Source organism: Gekko japonicus, unplaced genomic scaffold (genome assembly GCF_001447785.1).
Source record: "Gekko japonicus isolate JY-2015 unplaced genomic scaffold, Gekko_japonicus_V1.1 scaffold2015, whole genome shotgun sequence".
In the NCBI taxonomy this organism is placed as follows: Eukaryota; Metazoa; Chordata; class Lepidosauria; order Squamata; family Gekkonidae; genus Gekko; species Gekko japonicus.
Window position 1 is genome coordinate 175,052 of NW_015160281.1, and position 13,128 is coordinate 188,179.

Consider the following 13,128-nt stretch of genomic DNA (forward strand, 5'->3'; position numbering starts at 1 on the left):
ATGCCTCTGTATTTGCAATAGGAAGGAGGAGGAAACTGGTTTTCTACCCCACCCTTCACTACCCGAAGGAGTCTCAGAGCGGCTTACAATCTCCTTTCCCTTCCCCTCCCCAGAACAGACACCCTATGAGGTAGGAAGCAACCGTCTCTCCGACTGGTTGTCTTCTTCTATTTCTTGGAGCTACTCCAAGCATCACCAAAATAACCTGACAGTTGCTAAGACTCTTTAGTTGGAACGAGTTTGAAAAATATATCGACACGTGCAAGAGGCGACTGCTGTAAGCCGATCTGAGCCCCTGGGACACAGCAGGAGAAATAAATCTTACAAACATGCGCAGACAGGTGTGGCAATGCCCGTATGGTACAGACGCAGAAGGACAGAGCCAGAAAGGGCGATGGAATCATAACGCCCTGATCTCCGACCCAAGGCAAGTCTCCTCTACCTCCTCCTCCTCCTCGTAACTCAGATCACATGCAAACAGCCGGGCAAGAACCAAGGTTTTCCCGCAAACTATGCAAAACTGAATTTATTCTATGCAGGCAACAGAGTTGCACTGTATTAAGTGATTGACAAAGTTACCTAGATTAATTATTCGGGGCCGTGATCTATACCAGGGGTGTCAGACCTAAGGCTCGGGGGCCGGAACCAGCCCGCCCAAGGCTCTTATGTGGCCCGCGAACAACTAGTACAAAGGAGGGAACAGGAGGCTGCCCGAGGGGGAGGGGGCGGAGCCACGCCAATTGTGGCTTCAGCATGGCGGAACAACCTCTCACCTGCTGCAGTCAAGCATTGTGGGAGCGTCTGCCCAGTGCTGCATCGCTGGCTCTCCAGTCTGCCCATGTTGGTTTCCTTTGGCACCTCCCCCACCCAGCCCGTGGAGCCTTGTCGTGAGGATACACCACCTCGGAGCTTACCAGCTGCTGTCCTTTATATAGTTCATATCTCCGGTAAAAGGTAAAGGTAAAGGTTCCCTTGCTCGAAAGCCAGTCAAGTCCGACTCTAGGGTTGCGGTGCTCATCTCCGTTTCAAAGCCGAAGAGCCAGTGCTGTCCGAAGACGTTTCCGTGGTCATGTGGCCGGCATGACTAAACACCAAGGCGCACGGAACACTGTTACCTTCCCACCGAAGTGGTACCTATTTATCTACTTGCAATTTCTTGCTTTCGAACAGCTAGGTTGGCAGGAGCTGGAACTAGAGACGGGAGCTCACTCCATCATGCGGCACACTCGGGTCTCGAACTGCTGAACTACTGACCTTCCACAGCCTGCAGTTCAGCGTCTTAACCACTTGAGCCACCGCCGCTCCATCTTGCCTTAATCTCCGGTACCCGGCATTAAGTTTTATGGGCACACATTAAGTTTTATGGGCACACATGGCCCACCCGACAAAGTGACATTTATGTCAGATCCAGCCCCTGTAACAAATGAGTTCGACATCTCTGGTCTGCACCACCGTGTTTCGCTTGTTGAAACTAGAAGTCCTGCTATGCCATTTTTGCAGCATTTAACGTGTCCTCTTAATACTTACGGCTTGGCTTGGCTTGGCTTGGCTTCAGTTCTGTTTTTAGATTTCTGGTGGGTTCTACAACCCAGATGCCACTGTGCTCTCTATGGAATACCACCCCTACCGTCAATTGTATTGACTCACTCTGTTGGAATCCGCCTTTGCGTCTAAGTGAGAAAGGCGGACATGGCGTGAATTAAATAAATAAATAGCTACCCAAAGGACTATCGAGCCAGGGGGTTTGAACTGACCGAGAGAGACGCGATCCGAGAAGGCAAAAATAACCCACACCGCCCTTAACCTAGAAGAAAATCCTTTCGCAAGGGGACCCCCCAAGATGTCCAATTTCCATTTTTTTAAAGTAAGCTCCTAGGTCCTAGCCCAGTGGTGGCGAACCTCTGGCACGGGTGCCAGAGGTGGCACTCAGAGCCCTCTCTGTGGGCACGCGTGCCATCGCCCCAGCCAGGCCCAGACCATCATTAAAGTGTCGAATTCTCTGCCAAATAATTTTAAGTAAATGAAAGCATTTGGGATTGCTTTCCTTACTTTGTTTGGATCATCTTAAGTTAATGTAGGAGTTGTTTTTTCTAAAGTAAAACCTCAGTATTCAGGTTAAATTGCCGTGTTGGCACTTTGCGATAAATAAGTAGGTTTTGGGTCCTTATTAAACCCATAATTCCTCAGTAGTCCCACCCCACCCCCCAAATCCTCACAGGGGTGCCAACTCTGGGTTGGCATATTCCTGGAGATTTGGGAGTGGCGCCTAGGGAAGAAGGGGAACTCAGTGGGGTATAATGCTATAGAAGAGGAGGAAGAGATGGGATTGATACCCCGCCCTTCACTACCCAAAGGAGTCTCAGGGCGGCTTACAAACTCCATTCCCTTCCCCTCCCCACAACAGACACCCTGAGAGGTAGGAGGGGCTGAGAGAGCCCTTTCGAGGACTGCCCTTGAGAGAACAGCTCTGAGAGAACTCGTGACTGACCCACAGTCACACCAGCAGCTGCATGTGGAGGAGTGGGGAATCAAACCCAGTTCTCTCAGATTAGAGTCTGTGCTCCTAAGCACGACCCCAAACTGGCTCTCCCCTCCCAAGCTGGAATGACTGTATTATTTAATGACTCCAACTTATGTCACAGCGATTAATTCATGGATGCACTCTGATTAGTTCCACTGATGAAGTGTGCCGAAACGAGGCTTTTATATCCGGAATCCTCGTGTGACTTCTGCCTGGCTCTGTGTGACTTCTGCCTGGCTTTGTATCACTTCTGCCTCACTCTGTGTGACTTCTGCCTGACTTTGCGTGACTTCTGCCTGATTTTTTTTACTGCTGCCTGACGTTCTGATCCCTTTGGACTGATTCTTTGGACTTCTCTGGATCCCCATTTCTTGACCATTCTCTGACTTATAGTCTGTGCTATGGTATTTATATTCCTTGTCTACACGATCATATTACGTTGCTTAATTCTTTATTGAATGGTCTATTTCCATGACCATTACCTACATATAAAATCTTAGTTATATTTTTGCGTTTCGTTACAGCACAGTTGTTATTCCCGCCTGGAGGTTGGCAACCCTAGCCCCTGCCCATGAAAGCAAGAGCCGGAGGGGGGGCTGGCAGTCAAGGAATGGGTGCCACCTCTGAACTCTTGCCCCCAAGAGGCCAAGATGTTTTGCAAGAGGAGTCGTAAAAAACGCTCAACGCACAGAGAGGCCGAGGGGGCAGAGGGGGAGGGGTGACAGCCGCCAGTGTGCCTCCGAACAGCTGGATTCCTCGATAAGCCCCTGCGGCAGCGAAGCCAGCGGTCCCTCCCAGCTCTTCCTCCGGCTCAGGACAGCCTGTTCTGCTGCGGCGGGGAGGGGAAGGAGGGACGGCCTGTTCTGCTATGGCAGGGAGGGACACGTCATCCCTCCACGTATACACACACAACAAGAAAGCCCCCCGCCCATCAAAGCCTGAGAAAACTCACACCTCCGCAACTGGCCTCCAGGGCAAGCACGGAACACAAAGTCCCCGAAATAACAAGAGTCCCCAGCCTCCTGCTTCCAGAAGTTACACCCCCGCACACGGCTTCCCTCCTCCTCCCCAACCGGGAAGCAAATTCCTGGCACCCGACAGGCCACCAGCTGCCAATCTGCGGTCCGGGGAGAATCCGTTTTGCCACCGATCAACCGTAGATTTTGCCAGCTCTTGGTTGGGAAACTGCTGGAGATTTGAGGGCACTGCTTGGGGAAACAGCTCGGCGGGGATGTGATGCCGCTCTAGGACTTCCATGCCTCCCAGACTCTATGGTATATCATACAGGTCCCCCGTGTTCCTCTAAGCTGAGTGAGTGTGAGCTAGCTCAGTTTTTTAGCCTCCGGCTCACACATTTTTGTCTTCGCTCAGGAAGGAGGGCTCCAGAGCAAACTAATTTGTGCAGTGGCCCCAAATTGTTCACTCACACCTTTAATGCCAGTAGCTCACGAAGTAGAATTTTTGCTCACAAGACTCCACAGCTTAGAGGGAACACTGCAGGCCCCCCCCTGAAGCAGCCGTTTCCTCCAGGGAAGCTGATCTCTGTAAGGCTGGAGATCAGTCCTCACGCCAGGTCCCACCCGGAAAATCAAAGACACAACCCTATGACCAACCCAGAACAGGAGACTTGGGAAGGAACGAGACCTACCGTGACATCTTTGTAGAGATGGACGGGGTCGTAGTCGATGTCGTTGCTGATGAAGAAGTCGTTGGCTACGGCCAAGAGGGTCATCTCCGGCAGGGAGAAGATGTCCATGAATTGCTTGATAGCCGGGCCCTGGAACGCAGGCAGAGAGAGGGGAAAGGGGGTTGGACTAGATGACCCTGGAGATCCCTTCCGACTCTATGATTCTAAGGGGTCGTGGGACACCAGGTTTGACTTTCTGAGAAACGGGCAATCCTCAGCCGGGGCTTCCCAGTTGTCTGCCACTTAACACAACAACAAATTAGGCACCGGCAACGATAACAATCAGCAGAGGAGGAATGCAAAACCAGCAGGGTGTCCAGTCCAGCGTTCCCTCTAAGCTGAGTTAGTGTGAGCGAGCTCACAGTCCTTAAGCCTCCGGCTCACACATTTTTCTCTCAGCTCAGGAAGGGATGGCACCAGAGCAAACGAATTTACCCAGTGGCCAAATCGCCCAATCGCAACTTGAATGCCGGTAGCTCACAAAGTAGAATTTCTGCTCACAAGCAATGCTCTCTCTAAGCTGTGGAGTCTCGTGAGCAAAAATTCTACTTTGTGAGCTACCGGCATTAAAGTTGTGAGCGAGCCGTTTGGCTCCTGCATCAATTAGTTTGCTCTGGAGCCCTCCTTCCTGAGATGAGACAAAAATGTGTGAGCCGGCGGATAAAAAACTGTGAGCTGGCTCACTCTAACTCAATTTAGAGGGAACACTGCTCACAAGACTCCACAGCTCAGAGGGAGCACAGTCCCAAATTTCTGCCGCCAAGGTGGACTCCTCCAAGTTCTAACGAGGGATGACCTTGCTCAGCTTCTCAGATCTGACTGATCGGGCTAGCCTGGGCCAGTCAGATCAAGGCAACAGACAAATAGAGGTGGTTGGCCCTTGCCTGCCTCTGCCTAGCGACTCTGGACTTCCTTGGTGGCCTCCCCTCCAAATATTAACCAGGGCTGACCCTGCTTCTGAGATCTCACGAGATCGGGCTAGCCTTGGACCATCCAGGTCAGGGGACTGCTTTGCTGACAGCCCATCATTTAGAACGGTATCCAACAATTAAGGAAGTGACCCAGTTATTTTTACACCGTTTCTTCTGCCTTTACGTCACAGTGGTGTCGATTTTAAAGAAGACTGGGCTGACGGATGCAGAGAGATGAGATATAGATTACAGGCAAGGAGAAGGAGAAGATAATGGAGAAGGGGGAAGCTACTCCCTGACTTCTAGAAGCGCTGTTCTCCGCCTGCCCGCCCCGTCCACTCCATGCCTTACCCTCGACCAGTGGCATAGGCGTGCTGTTTCCGAGCTTATCTTCACAAAGATAAGGAGAAACTTAAAAGCAAGGTTCTCAGAATACTTATTTCAACACACGTACGCAAGAAACTGCCTTCTACTGAATCAGACCCTTGGTTCATCAAGGTCAGTACTGTCTACTCAAACTGGCAGAGGTTCTCCAGGGTCTCAGCTAGAGGTCTTTCATGCTGTCTACTGCCTGGTCCTTTTAAATGGAGATGCCGGGGAATGAACCTGGGACCTCCTACATGCCAAGCAGAGACTCTGTCACTGAGCCAGGGTCTCAGGTCAAGGTCTTTCCCATCACCTCCTGCCTGGTCCTTTTAACTGGAGATGCCGGGGATTGAACCTGGGACCTTCTGCATGCCAAGGTCTTTCCCATCACCTCCTGCCTGGTCCTTTTAACTGGAGGTGCCGGGGATTGAACCTGGGACCTTCTGCATGCCAAGCAGAGGCTCTGCCACTGAGCCAGGGTCTCAGGTCAAGGTCTTTCCCATCACCTCCTGCCTGGTCCTTTTAACTGGAGATGCCGGGGATTGAACCTGGGACCTTCTGCATGCAAAGGTCTTTCCCATCACCTCCTGCCTGGTCCTCTTAACTGGAGGTGCCGGGGATTGGACCTGGGACCTTCTGCATGCCAAGCAGAGGCTCTGCCACTGAGCCAGGGTCTCAGGTCAAGGTCTTTCTCATCACCTCCTGCCTGGTCCTTTTCACTGGAGATGCCGGGGATTGAACCTGGGACCTCCTGCATGCCAAGCCGAGGCTCTGCCACTGAGCCAGGGTCTCAGGGTGAGATCTTTCTCATCACCTACTGCCTTGTCCTTTTAACTGGAGATGCCGGGGATTGAACCTGGGACCTTCTGCATGCCAAGCAGAGGCTCTGCCACTGAGCCAGGGTCTCAGGTCAAGGTCTTTCTCATCACCTCCTGCCTGGTCCTTTTCACTGGAGATGCCGGGGATTTTAACTGGAGATTCCTGGGGATTGAACCTGGGACCTTCTGCATGCCAAGCAGAGGCTCTGCCACTGAGCCAGGGTCTCAGGTCAAGGTCTTTCCCATCCCTTTCTGCCTGGTCCTTTTCACTGGAGATGCTGGGGATTGAACCTGGGACCTTCTGCATGCCAAACAGAGGCTTTGTCCCTGAGCCACGGCCCCTCCTTAAATCACAATGGAGAGAGTTGCCTCCAATGTAGCCTTGGGGCTAACCAGCAAAGGAACCTACCTTGCCATAGAAGCCACTCGCCTGGTGGAGGGGGATATGATGGGTTCCCTCGTACATCTCCAGTACCTCCTCATCTGGAACAGGTTTGAAACCCCTGCAGGAGACAAAAGGGAGGAAGGGTTTAGCTGCCCAGCAGAGACAGCAGCTGAGCATCTGCTAGATGCTGGATCACAGCAGCTGAGGATTCGGAACAACGTGTTCTGCCGCCGCTTCAAAGATGGACACGGGAGTCAAATCCCATTGATTTCAAATGGAACTTCTGTCCAAAGCCCTCTGCATTCATTCCTGCAAGCGACGATTTGAGATTTAGGAGCCAAAATCAGGGATTTATGCTCCTTTCCTCAGTCCTGTTTTAATTTATTTTAAAATCAGAAGGGGGGGGGAAATGAACTTTTAGGCTCAAAGAAAATGTTTTGATTTTCCCCCCTCACATCAGGGGAAAAAATGAAATCTTTAGGGCCCACGAAAATCTCTTAAATTTTGCCTAAAACAGAAAAAATAAAATGCTAAAGTATTTAAAGTTATATAAAAAATAATTTAATATTGGTATTATTATGGCGGGAGGGGTCCACGAAGGTTGGTATTATTATGGCGTATGAAACCTGTGCCAACAAAACTTTTAGCACCCACAAAAATGTTTTATTTTTTCTTAAATAAAAGTAGCAATCATTTATTTTCACGCCCTGAAGCCTTGAAAGGAAAACCACATACATAAGAATAATACATAAAATACAAACCAAACCAAGCATACATACAATCCAAATCAAAAGGTCAGTCACATATTAATTGCCACTGAGATAATTTAGCGCACTGGAGCTTATTAACTTGTATTATTTATGTTAACTTATAAGAGAAAATAAATATAATTTGCATTCGGACAACAACGTTTCGACGTATGAACGCAAATTTATTTTATTGGCAAATTCCTGGATTGTTATTCGTCTTTACACCAACACAGTTGTAAAATATAGTTTTTAATATATTTTTTTAATGGAGGAAGGGGCCCACAGAGGCAAAAGTGCCTACGTCCCACGAAAGCCATAAATTGGCCCTGAACCTGAGCGACACTTACCGGTACACAGTACCCAGCTGGATGTAGTGAAAGGCATCTATCTTCATGAGCAAGCCCTACAGGGGAGGGAGAGAAAGATGGAGTCAACACAAACAGTCCTCCTAGGATCTCTGCCCTCGGGGCTCCAAGACCTTATGCCAGTCTTGCAAACGAGTCTACAGACATTATTAGTTTACAGAAATGATTTAATTTGGCTGCCTGCACACCGCTGGGTTGTCATTTGTGCAACACTGGGAAGAAAGAAAGCATTCATTCTGTTCCTAGAATTATAAATATTTCCCTGCCTGACTGGAAACGAGACAGGTCAGTGGACGAGAAGGTGAATACTGTCTACTCAGACTGACAGTGGCTCTCCGGCATTCCAAGCTGAGATCTTTCATGTCACCTTTTAACTGATCCTTTTAACTGGAGATACCAGGGATTGAACCGAGCAGAGGCTCTGCCACTGAGCCAGGGTCTCAGGTCAAGGTCTTTCTTATCATATCCTGCCTGGTCCTTTTAACTGGAGATGCCGGGGACTGAACCTGGAACCTTCTGTGTGCCAAGCAGAGGCTCTGCCACTGAGCCAAGGTCTATCCCATCACCTCCTGCCTGGTCCTTTTAACTGGAGATGCCGGGGATTGAACCTGGGACCTTCTGCATGCCAAGCAGAGGCTCTGCCACTGAGCCAGGGTCTCAGGTCAAGGTCTTTCCCATCACCTCCTGCCTGGGCCTTTTAACTGCAGATGCTGGGGATTGAACCTGGGACCTTCTGCATGCCAAGCAGAGGCTCTGCCACTGAGCCAGGGTCTCAGGTCAAGGTCTTTCTCATCACCTCCTGCCTGGTCCTTTTAACTGGAGATGCCGGTGACTGAGCCTGGGACCTTCTGCATGCCAAGCAGAGGCTCTGCCACTGAGCCAGGGTCTCAGGTGGAGGTCTTCCTCATCACCTCCTGCCTGGTACTTTTAAATGAGGATGCCGGGGATTGAACCTGGACTCTTGTGCATGTCAAGCAGATGCTCTACCACTGACCCACAGCCCCTCCAGGACTGCCTCCACAATGGAAAAGGGCAGAAACAAGGCCTAGGATCCAAACCTAGATTAAAATCTGTACTCGGCCATGAGGTTTGGGGGGGAACCACTGGCTAGTCACTTCCTGTCAGTATAACCTGCCTACCACAGCTGTTGCGAGGTAAAAAAAATGGCCCTAGTGAGCTCCATGGAGAAAGAACATGACTCAAATAGACAGACAGATTTTATTTATTAAATCTATCTCATTTTTGAAGCGTTGAAAGGGCTCCACAGAACCGGTTCTACAGCACGGTAAGGTAGGACGTACTACAAAGTTTGAGTCCAGTGGCACCTTTCCGACCAACAAAGTTTAATTCTGGGTATAAGCTTTCATGTCTATGGACGAGATTGTAAGTAAATTATTCTATATTGCAGAAATGGAGAAACTAACCTATATTGTTGAAGAAAGAAATATGGAAAAGTATGACAAGTATTGGAAAAAAATTTTATGTTTGGGTAAAACAGTTAGGATGGGTGTAAATTAACGTAATCATATTATCTTGTGCCTAAGTTGGATTTATTTAAGTTTTTCTTATGATGGAAGATCTCTGTAAATATGTGTATTTGGTGGTGTGTTAGTTTATCTCACTTTAGTGAGGTATAGTTGTTAAAACTTAATAAGATTATTTTTTTAAAAAAAGCTTTCATGTGTATGCACACTCATTCCACCAGTATCTGAAGAAGTGTGTATGCACACAAAAGCTTATACCCAGAATTAAACTTTGTGAGTCTGAAAGGTGCCACTGGACACAAACTTTGATCTATTGCTGTAGACCAATATGGCTACCCACCTGCATCTAGGACATACGACTTTCATTTTGTCAGTGTTGATGTGACTGAGGCACAGAGAATAGTGATTTGGCCACTTCAAGGGCTCATTGCTGAGGTAAAGGCTCGAAGCAAGGATCTTCCCACCTCTGACACTTCACCCGAAATCTGCCTCACGTTCCTTTTCCATTTGTCAAGTGAACCAGAGAGTGCCCAGTTCCCAGAGAGATGCCAGGCCTGAGCTCTGTGGCTCTGGGAGAATAATAAGAGCCTAGGAGAGAACCACGCATTGTTTCTGAGCCCAACTGAAAATGTCGGGTCTTGCCATGAAGGTCCTAAATAGCTTGAAGCAGAGACACTTTTATCTTCTTCATTTATACCCCATTTTTCTCCCCAATAGGTACCCAAATTTCTCCTTGTCTCCGTTTTATCCTCACAACAAATTCCGTGAGGTAGGTTAGGCTGAGAGCGTGTGACTGGCCCAAGGTTGTGCATGGCAGAGTAGGGATTCGAACCTGGGTCTCCCAGGTCCTAGTTCAACACTAAACCACACTGGCTCACTTGAAGGACCGCCTCTTCCCATTACACCATCCAGCCCCCGTTAGGCTGCTTTCCTCACACTCTGCTCCCTGTGCCCCTGCCTGCGGAGGTGAGACGGGTGGTGAGCAGAGACGGGGCTTTTTGGTAGTGGCCCCTCATCTTGGGAACACACCTTCCTCAAGGCTAAGCAGCCACCTCTCTTATTCTTCTTCAGTCACCCGGCCAAAACATTTCTCCTCATTCAGGCATATTACAAATGTTGCAGGTTTTATTTCACCTCAGCCACAAACTCCTGAGGTGGCTTTGTCGTAGTTTTCTTTCAACGGCCTGCTGCTGGCTTGACGGCCATTTTAGAAATACTTCACTGGACAAACGTCATTTTATCCTGCCTTTTTGTCCCTAGCAGGATAATGGCTTGTTTTATTGCTGGTTTTAACACTGATCGTTCTCCTGTTCGTTTTTTGTTTTTAATTGATTTTGTCGTACTATCGATTCTGCCTCATGAGCCATCTTGAGGCGGTCTCTGGAGAAGCGGAACGTTCTAAATAAATCGTAAAAATAGCCTCCTGGGCCTATCTCACCTTTGCCATGTCGTAGTGTAAACCCCGGATCGCAAAGTTGGGCTGGTATTCATACTTCAGGATGCCCGTCGGATACTGAGGGGACAGAGATCGAAACAGGCAATTACTGGGGGGGGGGGGGGTTTGACCACAACACAAGGGTCTTCACCACACTACTGTGTGTGGATGCAAGAATATATTTTTATACAATAGGTCCATTTTGAAAGGCATTCTGCTAAACAGAGCTTCTCTCTGAAATACTGAAGAGTTAACTATTAGAATTACGCATAAACTCACTCCTTGACATTTTGTAGTTGGCGCCACCCCCTGCTGCAGCCATTTTGTAGCTATCTCCACCTCCTGTGGCAGCCATTTTGTGGCTGGGCCTATCATTCTGTGTCAGAGTTCCAAAAGTGCCTGCAAGCTGGAAAAGGCTGGGGACCTCTGCTCGAAAGAAAGGGCTAAACTGGCTGCAACTTGGACGGCCATTTTCGTTGCTTGCGTGTCTGCCCGTTTGTGAAGTGGCGGAGGATTGCAGTGTACACCGAAAGGGTGCAGCCAAGCAGAGGAAGCTGACCTCATCCTGATCCTCCGCCTCAGTTCCGATACCTTCCATGACCCAGGCCAGGAAAGAAGGAGAAAGAAACGGCAGCGCAAAAAAAAAATAGTAGAAGAAGAAGAGATTGGAGAGAGAAGAACAAGAGATTGGATTTATACCCTGCCCTTTACTTGGAGTCTCAGAGCGGCCTACAAACTCCTTTCCCTTCCCCTCCCCACAACAAACACCCTGTGTGAGGCAGGTGGGGCTGAGAGAGCTCTGATAGAAACTGCTCTTTTTCAAGAACAGCTCTGACAGAACTATGGCTTGCCCAAGGTCATCCAGCGGCTGCGAGTGGAGGCGTGGGGAATCAAACCCGGTTCTCGCAGGTTCGATTCCGCGCACTTAACCACTACACCAAACTGGCTCTGGGCTGCTCCGACCACTCAGCCAGTGTGAGAAAGAGATGGCTGTGCCACGCGTACCTTATACTGCTCCACCAGTATGTCCCGGGCAGTGTTGTAGATCTGGGAGTGAAGCGCAGGGGAGTACAACGCCAGGGTGTAGTCATAGTCAAAGCCGTAGACCTCGATGGTGCTTAGCGAGATCTCGTTGTTGGCATAGATGGTTGAAGGGTTCAAGAGGTTGCACACCCCGGGCGGGAGCAAGTCTGAAGCAAAAGGTGCGGGCATAAGAAGACCAGAAATTACAGCTCAACACCCTCAGGGATGCCACTTTCGCCACAGGACTGATAACAGGACCCACATCTACCTTGACAACCTTGGGCCAGTCACATCCTCTCAACCCGTGTTCCCTCTGAGCTGAGTTAGTGTGAGCTAGCTCACAGTTTTTTAGCCTCCAGATCACAGATTTTTGACTCAGATCAGGAAAGATGGCTCCTGAGCAAACTAATTGATGCAGCAGCCAAATCGCTCGCTCACAACTTTAATGCCGGTAGCTCACAAAGTAGAATTTTTGCTCACAAGACTCCACAGCTTACAGGGAGTGTTGCTCTCAACCTAGCCCACCTTACAGGGTTGTTCTGAAGATAAAATGGAGGAGAACCACTAAGCCACTTTGGCTTTCCACTGGGGAGAAAGCCTGGGTATAAACAAAGTAAACAGACAAATAAATAAAATCACTGAAAATGGGTTGGGAAGGAGACGAGGGGAAGAGCCAGGGACTGCCTCTGGGCTTATACAGGATCTAGGGGGAGCCAGGTTCGAATTCCTGCTCAGCCATGAAGCTGGCTGGGTGACCATGGGCGAGCCTCACACTGCAGGGCTGTTGTGAGGACGTAAGAATCTAGTAAGAGCCCTTCTGGATCAGACCAGTAGGTCCATTTAGTCCAGCTTCCCTGTTTCATACAGTGGCCAATCAGTTACCCCTGAGGACCAACAAAAATGACACAGAAGACAAGGTCATCATTCACCATTAGCCACAGTGACTAAAGAGAACCTCCATGTTCAGAGGCAGTCAGCCTCTGAATCCCAGTGCCAGGAGGCAGCATCATGGGAAAGTGTCGGCCCCAACACCCTGTTGTTGGACCTCCAGAGGAACTGGTTGGCAACAGCATGAGACAAGATGCTGGACTGGATGGGCCCTCACTGGTCTGACCCAGCAGGGCTCTTCTGGTGTCCTTATCAGGGGAAGGCCTCGGCCTCCCTGCCCTGTTGCTGGCCCTCCAGAGAAACCGGCTGGCCCCTGTGTGAGACGGGAGGCTGGACTAGAGGGACCCTCCCTGGTCTGACCCAGCAGGGCTCTTCTGGTGTCCTTATCAGGGGAAGGCCTCGGCCTCTCTGCCCTGTTGCTGGCCCTCCAGAGGGACTGGCTGGCCCCTGTGTGAGACGGGATGCTGGACTGGATGGACCCTCACTGGCCTGATCC

The 13,128-nt window shown here is 49.8% G+C and overlaps 1 protein-coding gene across 1 annotated transcript in view; it reads right to left on the reverse strand.

Annotated features, from left to right (window-relative positions):
* LOC107114011 (5'-nucleotidase domain-containing protein 2-like) overlaps positions 1-13,128 on the reverse strand; it is a 42,943-nt gene that overhangs the window by 21,841 nt on the left and 7,974 nt on the right. The window contains exons 2-6 of the mRNA XM_015415432.1: positions 11,727-11,911; positions 10,725-10,799; positions 7,785-7,840; positions 6,713-6,806; positions 4,170-4,298 (exon numbers count right to left, since the gene is read on the reverse strand). Coding sequence (XP_015270918.1) covers positions 4,170-4,298; positions 6,713-6,806; positions 7,785-7,840; positions 10,725-10,799; positions 11,727-11,911 — 539 coding nt within the window. The remainder of the gene's footprint in view (positions 1-4,169; positions 4,299-6,712; positions 6,807-7,784; positions 7,841-10,724; positions 10,800-11,726; positions 11,912-13,128) is intronic.